Below are 20,225 nucleotides of genomic sequence, written 5' to 3'. Positions count from 1 at the left end.
TATTTAATTTCTTGATGAAGAAATATTACGCAAGAGAATGGATGACATTTCCGCGGTGTCGTCATAACGGTTATGATCAATTTTTTCCTCTGCGATTTCGGTAGTTACAGATGGTTATTGTAGAGTTCATAATCATATACTCTATTAGCATTGGATCTCTTATAATTTTGATTTAATTGCAGATGGTAATAATTATGTCGCATAGAATATTTTACTGGCGGATTTTTCTTTAGTTTCAACTTAGAAAGTTCTCCTTAAAGCTTGAGTAAAAGTATGGTTGTCAGAATTGCATTCAATTTCGCCAACAGAAATCGATGGAATGATATTATCATAAATCGAAATCATTTTTAGCGCATGAGGCAAATACGTAATGACTCATTCCCAAATCGCTTTTATTAATTCAAAATGATTGAATAACGTTTCAAATGAATAGGAATCAACATCCCTGACCACTGCTAATTCTTATTGTAGCATTTTGAACAGTTATTTGAGCGGTAGAAGATACAACTATTCACACATAAAACAAAATAGGTGCCTGAAGAATCTCCAAGCTTAAATTATTGTGGGGCTTTCTACGTAAGAAAGCGCATTACCAAGGCCTTAAGTGATAGGTCTCTGCAGCAGCCGCGGGCGCTGGTGAAGGTGAGGATTCAACGTCAGTGACTGTTATCTTCAACTTCATACCGTTTTCGCAGTGCTGACCAAATCCACAGATGAACCATGCATTCCCAGTCCCAGTGAATTCTAGCACCTCATGTCCGCTGTCCAACACAGGGAAGATCGGTTCGTTCAAACAGTTTGCGAATGACGTTCCATTCACCACCAGTACGTTGTGAACACCCTTCGCATAGTTGAACTCTGTAACACACGATGACATTTACACAATTATATAATATGCAGAGATCAAATATTAGTTTTCACTAAAGGGAAATATAAGAATGAAATTGGAAGGAATAGGTGATATGAAAATTAGTACCAATGCTGTCCCCAACATGGAATTGTTTATCTTGTACCCACGCCTGGTAGTCAAACCCAAGTGTCCACCCCTTCTCGTCGCCCACCGTGAAAAGTGTGCCAGCATCACTCATCACGATGAATGATGATAGGGAGGCCAACACTATCAACGAAACCAGGATTTTATTTGCCATCGAGCTCTTTCCTTCTTGAAACTACTCCTTCAAAACGATCAGAATGTATTTTGACAGGGTTTCCATGATGTCTAGTTATAACCCCGCTATCTGGGAACGATGACAAGAAACGGGCGCCAGCCGGGGGGCCGAACGGAATATACTGTGAAGAATCTCGCCTTCAACGTAGGATAAAAATGAATGATCAACGAAGCTAACTCCAAAAGGTTCAACCCGTTGCATGGGTTTTGCCGACTAGGACATATACATGCAATCCATCCATTACCAATTTATATGACGTGCATTGTTTCTATATTTGTCTTGTCAATTTGTCTCTTCCTAGAACAATTGTCGTGTTACAATGGGATGCATTTTCTTAGAAGTTAACAAGGAGGATACTAAGAAGGGGAAACATATTTCTAAAGAGGGAAGTAAAAGGGAAAAAATCTTTAGGACTTAGTTCTTTTGATATGATCTAATGAACAGTTCATAAAGGAAAATTTTCAGATTTATTCATGAAATACCTAGTCATCTAGTTGAACTAATCTATAAAAGTTAGCTAGCTTAGTATCAATATGGAGACGAGTTCTCATTCTCAGGACCAACTCCCAAGATAGTCAATGGGAGACTTGCGATGGTAGGGTTCATGTAGATGAGTTGGCAAGTGGAGAAGACCTACAATATTTTCATCATTGGCTGAAATGTTGAAATGGGTGTTTGGCTATAATTGGCTTCATGCCTTTGGCCATGAAGGGTGGTCCTATTGTATAATTGCTAGCTCTAAAATTATATGAGTTTAGAGATGTGGAATCATAAGACCCCATATCTCCAAACTGTAGAGAAGAGTTTCCACAATGCTAAAGGAAACTTTATTGTTCATTCAAAGATTTCTTTTAATTCCGAAAAGAGAAGAGGTTGTAATATAGAGGATGTTAATATCATTTGTATATATGAAACTTATTGTATTCAGAAAATTTCTACACATATTATGATACTATGATTTCAAATGAAAATTGAATTTATCTTATTCTCTCTATGTATGAATTTTTTTTACTAGTTAAAAAATGTGAATAATTAATAAAGTACTATAATATTCAAAATTTAATGATGGTGAAAATCTTATTATAATTTTTTTTAAAGTGCTTGTAACTATCAATAGAAAATGAGAAGGTGCAATAGTTAATATGGACAATGACTATTTTATTTTATTTTACTTATTTTTATTATTATTTTATCTATTAATATACCTCCTTGCCAATAGAGGAAGAACACTAAATGCATGTGACCTCTTCATTTACTAAAAAAGGAACTAGCAATGAACCCTCAGAAAAATAATATGTTAATTTGATAGTAAAGCATCTTCAATTTTTGTGTGCACCTTAAGACTTTATTGTTCCCCTCATTAGGACTTGATTGCTCATAACAAATATTAAGCACTACAATCACCAAATATGCATAGGAGAGCCTTGAAAGAATGGAATCATAGTCATGGATATTGGGTGATATGGTGAGGAAGTTTTTCCCTATACCATTTTTAGTACCAAAGGAAGAATTCAAACAACTACCCACAAGATGATTACAAATATATAATAGCAAAACAAAAATTAAACACAATGGAAAATAATTTTTCACAGTTCTAAAAACTTGATTAGGTGTTAAACCATTTATATTTTCCTTTGAAGTTTTACCTAAAATAGAGTTTCTCTATACAACATCTCTCAGCATTACAAAGTTTAATGCAAAGATATATAAAGAGCTTATCATCTCTTCGAAAAAAAGTATTCCTACAATCTTTAAATAGAAATAAAGAAACAAAAGAAAATAAAAATTAATTGAACATCATAACTAACTTATTAAGGTAGAAGACAAATTTATTCTGACACATATAGAAACTAGTAATCTATAAACCAACTTGAAATATCTAGAGAATTGTCTAGTTAACCTAGAAACTATAGAAAATGTTGTACTTGTGTTACAAAGTGCTAAGAAAAGTGTAGTTTCCATGCATTACTTTCCAACAAGTAGCTTGTCAAAGAGATTTTCTAATTATTAAGCAAAAGAATGCAAATCTTACAAGGCCTTTTGTAAATTTGTAAAGTTTAGCATTATTGCCTAATTTCTCATGTATCTCCTTTTGTCTACAGATGTAATCCAAGTCCCTTCTTTTATCTTTTTTATGTCCTTGGTTGGCAACTACACTTTATTTTTTTCAAATGTTTGTCATTTGAACCATCAGTTGATAGGTGATTTCTTTATATTGAGATCTTTTGGCACTCTTCATTCAACAAAGATATGTGTCATTTATTCTACACATTATAAACAATATAAAAATGAACATTCAATTAGTTTTGGCCTATATACTACTTGGTTGTTCTATATACAACCTTTTTATGAAGAGGCTTCGGAGGTGGTCCTATACTTTGTTGTAGTCGTCCAAAAGCTTCTAGTGCACTTTTGTTTTCTCTTGTCCATAGTATTTGGTTCAAGTTCTTCTCTCCCATGGGCAAGAAACTATGTTTAATATAATACATGTTTATTAATTCATTTTTGTTTGTTGTTATTTGGTCTAATATGATTCTTTTTTAAAAAACCATATTGTAAATAGTTTGTCGTCACTTGATCTAATGCGATTCCTTTTATGAAAAATGTATATTCTAAATAACATTTTTAAAATATTAATATTATTCTAATATTTGAACTTCATAATGAGTAAAATATCTTTCGTGTCAAAATCAAAGGTGTTCAATGAATCTACAATCGATATCTTTGATTTTTGAATGGTATGGATTGGAAATCTTAATTTGTTGAAATTGGGTATAATCAAACAATTACACATCTCTATAAGTTATAAGAAAATTTCTTCAAATGAGAATTATATATTTCTATATAATTTCAAATGTATATATTTTAAAGAGGACTCTTTTCATTAAGATCTACTAGCTAAAATGGATATCAAAAATATGATATTTATCCTTTTATCTTTTAAGAATATTCTTTCAATACTAGTCATCTATACCTTGCTTACATTGATTTCCTAGTAAAATTTTAAGTTGATTTTTCAAGACAATGCATACACTATTTATAAGAGCTTGATTGATATTTTCATTCTCTAAATAAAAAATGAAATATTTTTTCTCTTTATTTTCTTCAGTGTAGTCTTTCAAAAATAAAGCATAGTCTAGGTCTATAAGACTCATGAAAAAAAATCAGAAGTTTACAGAGATGAAGACCTTATGAAGATATCAACCTTAAATCATAGTATCATTTGTACGGTAATTTTCCTTCTATTAAGATTGCGAGCAATGTATTGTGACTAATCAAGGTTAGATTCTAGTAGATTTATCCAGACTCAAGTAGTTCATTCTGTCATTGTATGGTACGACAAACATTTTATAATGCCAGAGTTCCCAATATTTCAGAGTGATTTGTATGCATTGTAAAATGCAAGACTTAAATATTGATATAACCATTCTTTGAAGGACTAAATAGATATTAGACGTAGATATAGAGCATTCAAGAATATGTGAGAAAGTTCATTTGAACTGCTACATCTCTTTGTCGCTCCACATTCTAGTCGACACGTGTGTGGATTATCTGTTAACCACGTCTTTCTCTTTTTACCCACCCAACTGCTAACTCCACATGGCCCAATTCTCATCGTCCAAAGATAACCCGAAAACATGACATTCATTTCTATATAAGCATGCAACAAACAGAAGCTAGGCACTACAATTGTAGACGTTTTAGCGACAAATACATTGTCAGTGTCATTCAATAATCTTTGTAACTCGTCAAGACTCTCGCTAATGGCAGCCATGATTTCAATGACCTTGAAATCTCCTGCAATTTCCAGTTGCGGAGCAATATTCCAAAGAAGTTGCAACAGAGTGCCACTGAAGAGTCTCCGAGTGAAGTGCATGGCAGAGGTTTGTTACTTCATCATTTCATTTCATTTCACTGCCTAGCAATAATAGTGTAGATTTCTCATATTGGGTTTTATCTTTGCAGACGGATTCGAAGCCGAAGGAGGCTTCCCCAATAAGCGACACTGCTTCTCCTTCTCCTTCTCCTTCTCCTTCTACTTCCGGAGCACCCACACCCACTCCATCTACAACAACAGTCCGTCCAAAAAAGGCAAGTACACTTCCCCACGCCCAAATCACTCGCTAAAACATGGACTATCTACGTGGACTATTCTAATCCAATCCTTTTCGGATTTTTCCAGGTCAGCACGAAGTTTGGTGACGTGTTCGCATTCTCAGGGCCAGCTCCCGAGACCATAAACGGAAGACTGGCGATGGTAGGGTTCGTGTCGGCGGTTGCAGTTGAGCTGGCAAGTGGAGAAGGCCTGCTGACTCAGCTGAGTAGCGGAGGTGTGTCGTGGTTCGTTTTAAGCGCAGTATTGTTGTCAATTGCATCATTGGTGCCGATGTTTAAAGGGGTCTCGGCGGAGAGTAAGTCGCAGCCAATATTTTCGTCATCGGCAGAAATGTGGAACGGGCGTTTGGCAATGATTGGCCTTGTGGCTTTGGCCGTGACGGAGTATGTGAAGGGCGGTCCTCTTGTATAATTTCTACCCCTAAATTTATAGGAGTTTAGAAATGTGGAATTGTATGTCCCAAAATCTCCGAGCCGAGAAATTTATACGAGAAGTTGCGTAATATGTAGGTAATTTTGAGTGGCCATTTGGGTTTTCTTTGGGGAAGAGGATGTAATATTGAGCATGTTGACATCATTTGTAGATATGAATTTAATAGATTTGGAGTAAATCTGTTGACAGATACAATGATTTCAAATGAAATTTGAATTTATATTCTCATTCTCTCCATATATTAATTTTGTAACTAGTTAAAAAATAATTGTGAATGATTAATATATTACTGTAATATATAAAAACTAATGGTGGTGAAAATCTGCTGTAATTTTTGCCAAATGCTTGTAACAATAGTTAATATGCAAAATCACACTTTTATTTAATTTTGCTTACTAGTTTTATTACTATATCTATTAATATAATCTTTTATAAATAGAGAAAGAATACCAAATGCATGTCACTCCTTCATTTACTATGAAAGTAGCTATCAACACACCCTCATAGCAATAATATATTAATTTGATAGGTCATACTATAAAATATTCCCTCATACTTATTGGTACATGTTCAACTAACAAATCATTTTTTCTACTTGATGCTACTTGATATTACTATAATGATTAACAAGTTAAACACATTAAAGTTATAAATCATTTTTGGTTCCAAGATTCAAAGATGAGTTCTATTTAACATACACATTGAAAGTCTGCCCAAAACTTCTTAAAATAAAAAGGTAGGAAAAAGATGAGTTTAAACTGCCTAAGTCCAATTAGTTATAATATGCAAATCATTTATTATAATTAATATTATCCACAAAGAAATAAAGTGAGGCTTCAATATTCATCTATTTATAGGTATTCTAACACATTTTTAACTTAGGTAAGACTCTATAAATACTTCTATCAAATAAAATGATCAATTATTTTGGAAGGTTAAAAATATCATGGCCTATTTAAATCATCATATTTGTCACTATTTAGGAATTGTTGAGAAATCCAATCATTGATTTTTCTCTCTTTAAGGTTATTCTACTTCAATTATATGTCTCTTAGATCTTGGAATCGTACATGGTATGACAGAGGGTTTGAAATATCTTTAATCCTATAATTTTAAATTATAAAAGGTAGATTTTTTTTGCTCATGTTCTATACGCAGTTTTAACCCCTAGCCCATAGTCTAGAATCTATTCTAGCCATGTAACTCAACCCCAACTAACCAATCAACACACCTTGTACTTATCTTATGAGTGTAAAAAACTACCTTGTCCTTAGTGAGTTTCCCTTCTACCAATATATTTTTGAATATTTTCAAAAAATCTTTCAATCGAGGGACTTAGAAAAAAATAACATAGCTACACAAATTCTATGGATTTAGAAAAATGTAGTTGACCATGATCTGTGCACTATGGGATGTAGTTATGAAAAAGAAGATGGTTTTCATAAAGGCTAGTGGTTTTGAAAAGTGGTATAGGAGCATATTGTGTTCATTGGAAATATTGTATCATCCGGTATCATCTTAAATTGGAACTGTGCTCCAATTTAATGATTGTTTGGCAACTATTTAATGCAATATCATCATCTCCTAACATCTCTCCCACTTTCTTCTATTTTCTTCTCAGTTCTCCTAGGTGGAATCATGGTAATACCTAATTGATCAATCCTCTTTAAAGCTTCCATTTTTATGGTGTAAAGGTTCAAGTAGAATCTAACTAACTAGGTATTCCCTTTCCTTCATCCAATTATTGAAAATCTATTATCTGCATTGAAATAACTATATCTTGGATTTTGTACCTGATTACCTAAATTTGGGACATATTTTGGGATCCTAAAGGAATTCCATAGGTTTTGGGCCCTAGTTAACAAGGGCGTAGTATGCCTTTGTCTAATCTACGACATAGTAGATCCCTTGTGGGCCAATAAAAAATACACTATGTCCTTATTTGGACCCTATATTGGGTTAATTTCTTGGGTCCTATGTCTAGGTAATTTCAGGGTGTCAACTCCTAAGTGGATTAGCTTGTGGAGTATTAAATTTTGAGCCCTTTCAAAAATGCTTGATTTCCTCATTTTCATATCATGCATTCACAAGATCAAGCACTCACACTCAAGCATACAAGTCTTCAAGAAATTCCTCTACTGAAGATCGAGGATTTAAGCATCAATACGTTAAAGGATTTTATCTTGCAATATCTTTGTTAAGATACTTTATTGTATTTTCTACATCAATTCATCTTCATCTTCTTGATCCTAGTCAATTAGTAAAGTAAACATACTGCATATGATTCAAGATATCCTATTATTATAAGGTGATTTCATACATTTATTCTGCATCTTTGTGTTTCAATTATTTCAATTCAAGGTGAATACTTTAACTGGGGTTTGACTGAGGCAAAACCCCTATCAACAACAAAAACACCTTTCTTTTTTTTGCAATTTGTGCATCTCAGAGTGGTGAATAGGTTAGAAATTTGGATGCTCGTTTTGGTTTTCTTCAAAACAACGAAATTGCAATCATTGTCACATGTAATTTGACAAGGCTAAAGTAGGTCACCCTTTAATATAGGGCCCACAGAGGTTACCCCTATCAACAAGAGTCACCACTATCAGATTGCTGAATAATTTCATGGTTTTGTAGATTTGAGTATTTCAGACCTAGATTTAACGTCGTTTATCAAATTTAAGCAACACAACAAGCACAAAATTACATCTAAAAGGTTTGTATTCTATATTCCTTATAATTTGTGCATATCTATTGATTTATTTTATCTATCCATCTCTATTTCCCATTATCTTGTAGGGATCTCAAGGAATTTTGTATCATGTCCCTTATTCTACTCACTAAATCCTAGATTTGTATTAGTGCTCCTTTATCACTTGACTAACACTAATTTTTCTAGATATAGTCCTTTAGAATTAGAATTGAAAGGATCAATTTTCTTGACTCCCTCTTTGAGTTGTGTAACTATGGTGATGGACATGGAGATTTATATCCTTGATTAACATCTTTCATGAACCTAATACAAGACATTTCCACTTTTGACTTTGGTGATTTGATTTCCTCCTTTATTAATTTTCTTTGCAGATATAGATCTACTCTTGTTTGCATTCGTAGCATTTAGATCTTATCTAACTCTATTTTTCATGGATATTTCAGCATTGAGTATGTACTTTTCTTGATTTATGGTTCACATGTTTATAGCATATTTTATACACTTCAATGAAAAAATGATTGATTGGATTTAATCTATATGTTCTTCTATTTTTCATACATTGCAAAATTTATTCAAAGCATATTCAAGACTTCATTCCCTTATCTTTGATATTAAACACCTTCATCCAATTAATTTACCTTACAATTTTGTTTTCCTCATTATGGAGATGAGTGGCAAATCGATATTGTCTCTTCTCCTAATTTAGATCTTTCCCATGAGGATACATTAGTTAAGGATGCTCCTACCCTTGTGGACCAACCTTTAAATCATGACTCCTCTTCCATGGTGTGTTTTATTAATAGAGATGTTCCCTTCATTAATAATGTTACTATTTGGGATGAACCTCCATGTTGAAGTATTTGAGAAAATATGCAAAACAAATCCATGAATCCCTTGCATACCTGCATGTAGAAAACTTGTCACAGAGAAGAAAAAGACAAGAAGAGGCAAGGGTTTGCTCCAAAAATATGCAAATTGTATTCTCAGATAAAGAAAAGACGTAGATTATTAAAAAGATCAATCCTTATAGAAGGAGATCAAAACCTGAAAGGGTAACCTAAAAGGTAAAAGATATTGAATAATTATAAATATATTATTTGATAGAAAATGCAAAAGGTTCATCAATTGAAATCTCAAGAAGGAAGAAAAGGTAATTTAATTAATTAAACTAAATTAACCTCTTTCTCTAACCCCCCCCCCTTAAGATGAGCAACAATCTAGCTACAAATAGTGCAATGAGGAAAGAAAAGTTGGGTCCTGGCAACAAGGCCTAATGCGGTACCCAATCACAATCAAATCTCTATGAAATAGAGAAATATAGAAAACCCAATGGGAAAAACTCTACTCCAAAAAGGGATAGAAAATAATATACAAATGAAAAATCTCAAGAGAATCTCTCAAGACTATAAGTACAATAAAAGCCTCCATGATTGAAGATTGAGACTCTGTAGCTCCCTAGAATGGAAAAACTCCTATGTTGAAGAACATACCAATGTGGCTCCAATCTGATGGAAACAAAGGAAGTGGACAAGAATGATAAAAACCATGTAGGTAAGGTGCAACTGGAAGTAAGCATTAGAATCCTGAAATTGAATCTCCAATGGAGGTGGAATAATAGGAATGTTGAATTTGTCATCTAAAAGGTGATGAGTGACCTCTGATATATCCTCGACAACTATAATAGGTGGCTCAATGACTGGAGTTGCAATAGTATGTATTTTTTAAGAGAAATCTTGTGCAAGAGATGGAATTTGAACTAGGGGTGGAGGTGTAGAACTCACAACATTGGTCTCAGGAATAACATAAGTTCAATCGACCTAACTTCACCTCAGTACACTCTCATGAAAAAAAATGAGTGAGTCTCCAATAGTGGAGATGGTGGACCAAAAATGTGAGAAGGAATATAGGTAGGAACCATGATCAACAGTCCTTATAGCAATAATATTTCCTTTCTCATTATCTCTAATGTGCACTGAATCCTATGCAAACTCAACTATCTTCCCTATCCCATTGTGTGTAATCTGATAAATAGAGAGAAGGTTAGAAGATAAAGATGGAATAGAAAGTACATCATTAAATGAACCTAAATCAATGTCAATAGAAACTTTTCCACATATAGTCATATTAGTGTTATTCGCCATAAAAATGTGTGGAGTAAGAGAGGCCTCAAAAGAAGAGAACAAATCCTTAGAAGATGTCATATCATTTGAAGCAACTGAATCCAATAACCATATAGAAGAATGAGGAATAGTACTTGCACATAGTGCATGACCCTTTCCTATATCTTTACCATCTAACTGAAATAATGATTATGAAGAAGGTTTCTGAGAAGTAGAAGGAATATCAATGTTTCTCTTTTGAAGGAGAGTTGTAAAATCTAAAACCTTTTTGGCATTGGCATCTAACTTCTTCTCATAGCAATGTGCTCATCATAATTAGCCTTATTACAACAAGCACACTTTGATCTGTCTGGCTTTGATTTACCTCCTTTTGGAAGAGGAGGCCCTGAGGAACTATGAGTGTTGGAATCAATCTAAAAATCTATAGAATGAGATTTATGAGTCTTCTCCTTCATCCTTGAAGATGGCTGAGCTACCAATGCATGGCTATATGAGCCTGTGAGAGAATCCAACTAAGAGAGCTTAGCTTTCTCTCGAGTCAACCAATCACAAAAAGCCTTAAATGATGGCATGGTAAATTTATTACCCAAAGAATGTTTGGTGGAATAGAAGGTAGAAGAAAAAAATTGAAAGTTTCCATGAAGCTTAGAAAGAATGGGTAGATACACTCAGTGTCAATCTTCATTTCCTAGAAACTTGCAATACATATCTCATTTGTCTGGATTTCATCAAGAAGTCCTTAATGGAGGAAAAAGAATCTAGTATAAGTGAGATAAGCTCTACCTCAATCTAGAGTGCCCTGAACTCATTCACTATACCAAAAAATCCTCCAAGCTTGGTCCACGTAGCTAGAGGGGTATTACACCCATCAAGATGAAGCTATAGATTGTGAGAGACCTAAAGGAAATCAATCCTATTGCCTCATCCATCTTGTTCTTGTACTCCATGACCTCAAAAAGCCTCCTAAAACTAGTTTTACTACATCTAAAAAAGACCACAACTATTTTGACCAGAGAAGCTGTTTCATCAATGTCTTCCATGTGTGATAGTTATGAGGAGTCAAAACTTCTAAACAAGAAGAGGTCTCAGCCATTATATTAGAAGGTGCTTGAATTATTTTTTGAATCTATTTCTAGTTTACATAAGTAAATAACATAAACAATATGATAAATGCCCCCCACCACCCCCACCACCACCACAATGCAAAAACCTAAACCTCGACAGCTAGAAGGAATGCATAAATGAGAGAAGAGCAAAAAAGCTTCAGATATGAATCATAAATAGCTATTTTTTGTACGCCAAAAAATGACCAAATACTAAAAATACTATGTCTACTCAATATTAGTCCAAACTAATACTAGACCTGGAAAGTAGATGATAAATTATGCACTTTAAAAAAAATAGCACCTAGATATGTTTCCATATGAGTTCAAACAAAGCCTTTGAAGTTACAAAAATTGATATTTGCAATTTTTAGAAAAATTCCAAAACATAGATCATAAACAACCCACATTAATGTATAGGTCATAAAATTCTACCCCATAATTTTTTTAAAATAGCTACCTGGAAAAAGGAGTCTGTATAAGTGAGATATCATAGTTTGAAAATCACCTTTGTAATTATTTTTTTTAAATCACCACCCTCGCACCTCCAAAAATCAAAGAAAAATGCCCAAAAAATTTCAGATCTATTATGTCAAACCCTTGTTTCCTTTTTCTCGAAATATTCAATATGCTTTAATAGATCTAGCTGTGATAGTGTGAAGCATTTAAGAAAATATGCTAAATAAATCCATAAGCCCTTGAATACCTGTACATAGAAAACTTGTCATAGAATAGAAAAAGACAAGAAGAGGCAAGGGTTTACTCTAAAAATATAAAAAGTATATTCTCAAATAAAAAAAAGATGTAGATTATTAGAAAATATCAATCCTTATAAAAGGAGATTGAAATCTGAAAGGGTAACCTAAACAATTACAAAGGGTAACCTAAAAGGTAAAAGCTATTTAATAATTACTAATTAATTATTCAATAAAAAATTCAAAAGGTTCATAAATTGAAATCTTAAGAAAGGATAAAAGATAATTTAATTAATTAAATTAAATTAACCTTTTTCTCTAAAAGATGTGACAAGGATGTTGACTATTCTCTTCCTCATGAGAAACATGCCATGATGATTGAATCCTTCTATTTTCATCATGAGAAACTTGATATTTCTTCTTCTCCCAATACATATATATCTTAATGATATTTTAGAGTGATAAGATAAATTCTTTTTGCAATATGACCTTTCCTTTATTTAACACTCCTAATAAATCAGATTTTGTCAATGGAAATCCACAATCCCTATCCTAATGATTCCTTGGAACAAGAGGATGATGTCCATCTCGTTAATATTCTCCCTTATACTGAAGTGTCTAGGAGACATGATATTTTAATCATGTTAGTGTTTCTCAACACATCCTCACTATTAAAGGTTACCCTCTACTTATGATTACAAGTTGTCCTCGTCTAAATATTAAGGGTATTAGTGTGAATAAGTATTTACTTATTACACTTACTTAAATTTACTTAGGTTTATACATTATTTAATTATTTTACATTATTTTATCTGTGAGACACTTAGGATTTTGCGCACCTTTTTGAGTTGTCATGTAGACAACACAGGAGTATGCAACTCTATTTTAGCACATGGTGTCTACAACACTATTTTGTGTGTCACACCCTTGTAGGCTTATCCTCACATCATCACACATAATTTCATGCTTAATGGAGGATAACCCATATCCGGTGGACATGTACTTGGTTGTATGACACATCATGGTGTTGATTACGAGGCACTCTAGATGTATCTCAGAGGCCTTTATATACAGGCACTCCTAGTGTACTCTTAATTATTTCATATTGAATACATTGTCATTTTGATCATACTCTCTCTCTCTTTGGTCTATTTTGTGCTTGTGTTTGAGTTCTTAGTTCCTAGGTGAACTTTGCCCTTAGGAAAATTCTTACAAAGGGAAAATATAATAATCCTTTGGATTCTCAAGAAGTTTCTCACACCTATATTACAAGGAATAATCCTCACCCTACGACTTCCCTTCCACCTTCTCAACCTAGTCTTCCTCCCCAACCTCATATTTATTAGAATCTTGGGTTGGATTATGATTAGGTATCGCAATTACATAATACCCCTTCCAAGATTTCTCTTTGAAATTGTTTTCTAGCCTCTCCTACATATCATGAAGCCTTCAGAAAGGTTTTATCGAATCTCTAAATTTTACTTCCTAATCAAGATAGCATTAGTTCCTTTTTACAATGGACACATAACCCTTATCCCACTGTTAATTGTGCTTACTCATGAGGACTTTCCCTCTAAAATGATTTAATATTTTCATGACCCTCTTATTCTTCTTATGTCTATTAATAAAACTACAATACGACACACTTTGATTTATATTGGATCTAGATTTAAGACTCTCGCAAACCTGTCATTCTCTCAAGGACCCAACATTTCCTTTAGGTGTGTGTTATTTCTTTACCATGTCACATTTAGCATTATATTATTAACAAGTGGGTTTTCATGGTAGATAGATCATTTACCTTGGTGCCTCATAGTAGTGTGAAGTCCTTTCCAAGGATTTTCATTTTCGTTTCTTGCATGGTATGTCATCATATTTTACCCTTTCATCACCTTATAGGAGTTGTGACTTGTTTGGTTTGTACATGACTTTCACTATCAATTCTATCTTTATGTTGAAATTTCTTTATCCTTCTTCACCACTTCCTTAAGATGAAAATGTAAGTAATTATTTTTCCATCTTAAGGAGGGACACATACATGGTCCCTTTATTTTCATATGTCTTGGATTTGGCTAACTACCATGATACCAATACTTGCTAGAGAATTTAGCCTATACATGCACATTCTCAAATCACTCTCATAGAGTATTAAATTTAGATTATGTGTTTGGCTTAGGTTACTTTAGCTTTGGACTCTTGCTATGCTTCCTAGGTAATCCTCAAATCTATGCATTGCTACTTTGTCCCTTCTTTTTGTACACACTGTTGGAAATTTGGCTAAGGTAGATATTTAGATATTGTCATTTATGGCAACATTTTTCTGTGCATGAAAGAGGAAGATCTTGAATATCAAGTTATGGTATTCATACTTAGAGAATTATCTAAGTATCATATTTAGATTATCTAACAAGATAGACAGAGCTTAGGTTGGCGAACTTGATAGAATCTATATTTAGACATACATATTTAAGGGAAGGTAGTACATAATAATATGATGATGCATGCCAAAGTATAAGTTAGTACAAACTATACAAATAGATTTATGGCTAAATTATCATTTAAAATAGTATACAGGCATAATAGAGCATAATAGAGAAATGGGTATTTTGGGTTAAGGAATTTTTTTGTTTACCAAATAATTACTTATCTAATTGGGGTAGACATCCTAGATGTTAAGCCTAAGTAATAAAGTTATAATAATGCATTTTGTAAATTATGTAATTGCATGAAGGATGTCTAGGTAACAATATTATAATTGAAAAGGTATAAAAGAAAGTTTGAAATGTGAAGTTAAAGGGTGGATACATGCTGATGTACATGTGATATGTGATATGAACATTATTATGTATAATTAAAAGTATGTGAACTCGAGATCTTTTGAGAATAAAAAGGAAACTATTAGATATTAAAGATGTTAGTAGTAGTGTGATAGAGCTTTTTTTATCTATCTCTTTGTATTAAGGAAGTTCAGTATATATTACATGTTTTCATAGTGGGCTCATCTTGTATAAATTTTGTATTTGTATATAACCACTCCTAATAGGTTTGAGGCTTCTAGTAATGCCTATGTCCTCTAACAATGATCGAGACACTATACAGATGTGATAGACTCTTAATAGGATCAATATATTTAACCAGATACTTTCGATTAGTGGATCATTTTTTTGGTACCATCCCCACCAAGGTTTTCCCTTGGCTACAATTTCCCTAGTTAAAAAAATATGTTGTTATGAGTTCTCTTATTGTATGGCTATGTTTACTATTCAATATAATTATTTTACTTTCATATGCAAGATATAAATTAATTAATAATATCCTAATTTTGGCTAAAGTTTTTCTAATACTAATTCACCTACCCCCTAAGTATTCCCTATTTCTAGCATGCACAGTCTCTTTATGGATTCTATGAAAAATAATAAAGAATGGATTCTTCATACATGCCTTCAATTTAGGAAGTGAGCATCCTTGACATTGGGTCTCTCTCTCCCTTGTAGACACATATGCTAAATCTCATATATGGGTAACTTGTACAAGCTCACTATGTCCCATACATGGGTAACACATATATAGACATAAAAGCTCAATATTATATATTGATAATGAATAAGAATTTTCTAAATCTCATATATAGGTAATTCATTCAAGCACAACAAACTAAGTATCATACATTGGTAACACTTTTTTTTATGACTCATAATGAGATGTACATTTCTCAATGGGGAATTAGTCACACCCCACAATGAGATGTACATTTCTCATTGGGTAATTAGTCACACCCCTTCTCTCTATACTTATTTCAATCAGTAATTTCTCTCTTATTATGATCTTGAATATTAGAAAAAACTCAGTCCCTTGGGTTTTTGTTGGATTCTTTGTATACTTGATTTTGATAATATTATCTCATGTCTCTTGCTTTACTTTACCAAGATTTTGGATCAAGTTCATACTCTTGCTAAAGTAGGGCCTAAATGTACCATTAGAAGCACTACAGTTTAATGGTCATTTAGCAACTATTTAATGTTCTATCATCATCTCCTTTCAGTGCTCCTCTCTTCTATTTTCTTCTTCTTTCTCCTAGGTGGAATTGGGGTAATACCTAATTGGTCCTTTTTAAAGCTAATATTATGATGGTGTAATGCTTGAGGTAGGATCTAACTAGGTAAGTCTCATCTTTCCTTAATCCAATAACTAAGAATATTGTTTCCACACTAAAAATAACTATATCTTGGATTCTATACATGATTTCTAAGATTTGGGAACTATTTTAGGATCTTGAAGGAACCCTCAAGGTTTTGGGCCCTAGTTAACAATGACATAGTGCACCCCTATAAAATTAGGGATGTAATGTACCCTTGATGGGCCAATCAGGGGTGTAGTAATTCACTATTTAGGCCCTATTTTGGATCCATTACCTAGGTCCAATATCTAAGTAGATCTAGGGAGTTAACTCTTAAGTGGGTCAACATACAGGAGTTAGTCAATTGTAAGCCCATTATAAGCCTTGAATACTTAAGAAATATTTGAGAACGTGACATATTGAACCCTAGTACTTGAACTTTTCAAATTATTATATCATATGAGATACCAAATGGAAGGGTTTATAAAGGTCTTTGAATTGACTAACTCCTCTAGGGGGACCTACTTAGGAATTAGTAGCCTAAAACTATATGAACATAGGACCCAAATAAAAGAATCAAAAAGGGCCCAATTAGGACTGCACTCTGTCCTTTATTGGAAAGGAAGGAATTGTGTCCATGAAAATAAAGGTCCAAATCCTCCAAGATCCTTCCCAAATCCCAAATAAGTCCCCAATCCTAGAAATTAGGTACAAAATCTGATATTTAAACAATTCACTGCAGAGAATTAAATGAAGGGAAGGAAAGACCTAAGAGGAAAGATCCTACCTTGATCTTTATGTTGGAAACTACAATTAGAACAATTTTTATGTTGTCATTTATGTCAAACCTATTGGTGAGATAGTTTACCATCTAATCTGAATGTCATATCTATTTGATTGATGAAGAGGATTTGAGAATTTGTTCATAAAAAAAGTATTGAGAGGAAAGGTTGAGTTATGAAGAGGAAACTATAAATGGACACTTTATTAGATGGAATTGCTAATATAAAGTGATTGTTTAAATCATGTTTCAAGTGGAAAAGATAGTAATGCTAAAGCCTTGTAGAAGTGATCAAAGCTAGATGAAATTCATAGGATTGATTGAGAAACAAAGAAAATGATTAAGGAACTTGAAGTATATGCCAAGTGATGCTAGTATCAACCAAGTGCCAGAATAAGCTGAGCATAATTAGTGTTCACTAAGAATTGGTATTGACTAAGTGAGAGTTTATGTGCCATGAAAGAAATCTAGTAGTCACTCAACAACCTAGTGATGATTGAATGTTAGAACATAGTGTTGGTTGAGGAACAACATTTTAACTATTTATGAGAAATCATAACTTCCAAATGAATAAGTCAATTACCTGAGATATGGAAAGTATGTTGAAGATAAGGATCAATGAGTTGGATCATTTAGTGCTAGGAGAGGATTAGGTAAATGATATAAGGTAGGCATTCCAAGAGAATTTTCTAGAAAAGAAGAAGATAAACAAGATGGTGATTAATTTCATTGTATGTGATGGATATAATTGTAAACCCTAAGATCTATGGTGATGTTTAGTGTAAAAAAGATCAGAACCACCCATATATGGAGGTACAAGGTCCTAATCCATAGAGAGAGCATATGCATGTGGAGTCAAGATTAAAGGTTCAAGTAGTTGCTAATGTTATTGATTGGCAAACTTGAGTAGAAGGATGAGTAGATTTGAGAAGAGAAGGAGAGTGATTTTTTGAATGATTTTCAAGCGAATCAAAGACTAAAATGATAATGAGGGTTAGTTAGTGAGTTAGTGCATGTGAGACAAACTCAGATTTGTATATGCAAGGTGAATTGTACTTGACAAATGAGAACCCATTGTTACTTTCTAACCATTGTAAACAATATTTGAAATCCTTTAATCAACAGTGACCTAATGGTCATATGTAAATGCTTTAATAGGGCCACATTCTAATAGAATGTTCTAAAGTCCTCTAACAAGGTTACTCCTAATAGGGTGATTAAATACTTTAACAAGATCACATTTAACAATGTGTTTTGAAAGCTTTAACAGGTCGGCCTTCTAATAGAGCTTACTTCAGAAGAGTGAAATATTGGTGACAAGTTACTAATGGTTTTCCAAAATGGAGTTTACACATTAAATCCTAGTATCAAAATTGTGTGGATGTTATTTATGGTGTTTTACTAATTAATGTTTACATTCTACAAGTTTATAATATTTAAGATAGTGGGTAGCTAGTTGATGTTACTAAAAGTTGACTGTAGAGACTAAGTTATGGAATGATAAGATCTAAAGTTGTTTAAGTTTTTTTTTGTTAAATTGGGACATATAAACCTTGGAAAACTAATTCTCCCTCCCCCAAACTCATCTATTCTAAATATTCTAACAATTGGTATCAGATAAATTGGTGCTTTCAGAGAAAAGTGTGAAGGTACTCAAAGTTAAAGATCATGATCTACAAAAAGGAAGTACCAAATTTGAATAAAGAGAATTTTCCTACATGGAAAAGATTGATGAGGATACATTTACCTAGTATTGGTTATGTCACACTAGATTTTTTAGACAATACATAAGTGAATATAATGACAGTTCCTTTGACTTTTGAATACCTGAAAGAAAAGAAAAAACACAATCAGTCAATGTTGGAGATTTCTTCAGCCCTAAGCTATGTTGAGTTTGATGACATAAAATATTGCAAGAATGCAAAGAAAATGTGGTATAAACTAGAGGCCATATATGAAGGAGATGATAATGTCATGAGAGCCAAATCAGAAAGCTTGAAAGGAAAATTTTATGATATGAGGTTGACAAAAAGTGAAAATATAGTTCAATATTGTCTAAGAATCAAAGAGGTCATTAATGTTATTAGAGGTACAAATGAAAATTTTTAGAGTGAAATAGTATGAAGTAAGGTATTGAGAACTTTACTTCCTATTTATGTTATTCTTGTTTCTGCAATGCAGGAAATAAAATGTACACTAGGTAATACCATAACTCTAGAAGGTGTCATTGGTAGGCTTACTTCTTTTTAGATGCTAATTTTGATAATTACACTCCTACTACTATTGGCAATTGGTTCTTACAAAGGTCAGAAATGGAAAACATGTGAAAAGTGATAGTGATACTTCTGATGATGAACTTGATGAACTTGAGGCACTGATGACTATAAGACTTGGAAGAGGCAAAGGAAAATACAAAGGTAAAATTCCTATAATTTATTTTTTATTTAACAAAGTTGGTCATATTACTGCAAGATATCCTCATGGAGAAGACAAGGATGAGAGAAAGGAAAGTGAGTAGAAAGGACAAAGAGATTATTGATTTATGGAAGAGCAAACTAGATACTGAGAGGGGGGGATGAATTAGAATATAAAGCAATTTATACTTTTCATAGTTTCTTCAACATCTTTCAATAACTTGTACATGTAAGACTACAAATGTAAACTTTTTCTAACATGTAAATCAATTCAATTACATGCTTGAAAGTAATAACACATACCATGATATTATTTTCCCAGAAACACTCCAAGATGAAGGTAAAACTGGGGTGGGAATGTCACCCACAAATCTTCACTACTGTAGTAATAAAGTGAATCGGTTAAGGTTACAATGTTTGACCATAATATATGATCTACCCTGTGAGTAGTCTATCCTATTAAAGAATTAGGAAACTATTAAGTTTCACCTTGTTGAAGGATTTGAAACTTACAACTAAGGACTCTGTTAGGAGATTTACAAAGATCTATTAAGACTGCTCTGT

General features: G+C 32.9%; 2 protein-coding genes across 2 annotated transcripts; one reads left to right on the top strand and one right to left on the bottom strand.

Moving 5' to 3' along the window:
• Positions 1-589: 589 nt before the first annotated feature.
• Positions 590-1,088, bottom strand: LOC149544416 (blue copper protein-like). Its single transcript, XM_089795971.1, has 2 exons — positions 977-1,088; positions 590-858 (listed from the first exon to the last, which is right to left on the bottom strand). Exons 1-2 carry the CDS (start codon positions 1,086-1,088, stop codon positions 590-592), a joined length of 381 nt encoding a protein of 126 aa, XP_089652097.1.
• A 3,764-nt stretch (positions 1,089-4,852) lies between these two features.
• On the top strand, positions 4,853-5,913 carry LOC149544415 (early light-induced protein, chloroplastic-like). The gene is made up of 3 exons (XM_089798844.1): positions 4,853-5,053; positions 5,136-5,261; positions 5,353-5,913. Exons 1-3 carry the CDS (start codon positions 4,934-4,936, stop codon positions 5,695-5,697), a joined length of 591 nt encoding a protein of 196 aa, XP_089654970.1. The 5' UTR covers positions 4,853-4,933; the 3' UTR covers positions 5,698-5,913.
• Positions 5,914-20,225: the final 14,312 nt, after the last annotated feature.

Source organism: Cupressus sempervirens, chromosome 8 (genome assembly GCF_028749045.1).
Source record: "Cupressus sempervirens isolate cs-2001-9-10 chromosome 8, ASM2874904v1, whole genome shotgun sequence".
Classification (NCBI taxonomy): Eukaryota; Viridiplantae; Streptophyta; class Pinopsida; order Cupressales; family Cupressaceae; genus Cupressus; species Cupressus sempervirens.
Note: the sequence above shows the minus strand (reverse complement) of the source record. Positions and strands in the feature narration are given on the sequence as shown.

Bases quoted from the DNA above. Each gene is read 5' to 3' on its own strand.
- LOC149544416 (XM_089795971.1), bottom strand. From the start codon at position 1,088: ATGAGTGATGCTGGCACACTTTTCACGGTGGGCGACGAGAAGGGGTGG. The intron at 859-976 runs GTACTAATTTTC...CGTGTGTTACAG, and splicing joins CCATGTTGGGGACAGCATTG to AGTTCAACTATGCGAAGGGT.
- LOC149544415 (XM_089798844.1), top strand. From the start codon at position 4,934: ATGGCAGCCATGATTTCAATGACCTTGAAATCTCCTGCAATTTCCAGT. The intron at 5,054-5,135 runs GTTTGTTACTTC...TTATCTTTGCAG, and splicing joins GAGTGAAGTGCATGGCAGAG to ACGGATTCGAAGCCGAAGGA. The intron at 5,262-5,352 runs GCAAGTACACTT...GGATTTTTCCAG, and splicing joins CAACAGTCCGTCCAAAAAAG to GTCAGCACGAAGTTTGGTGA.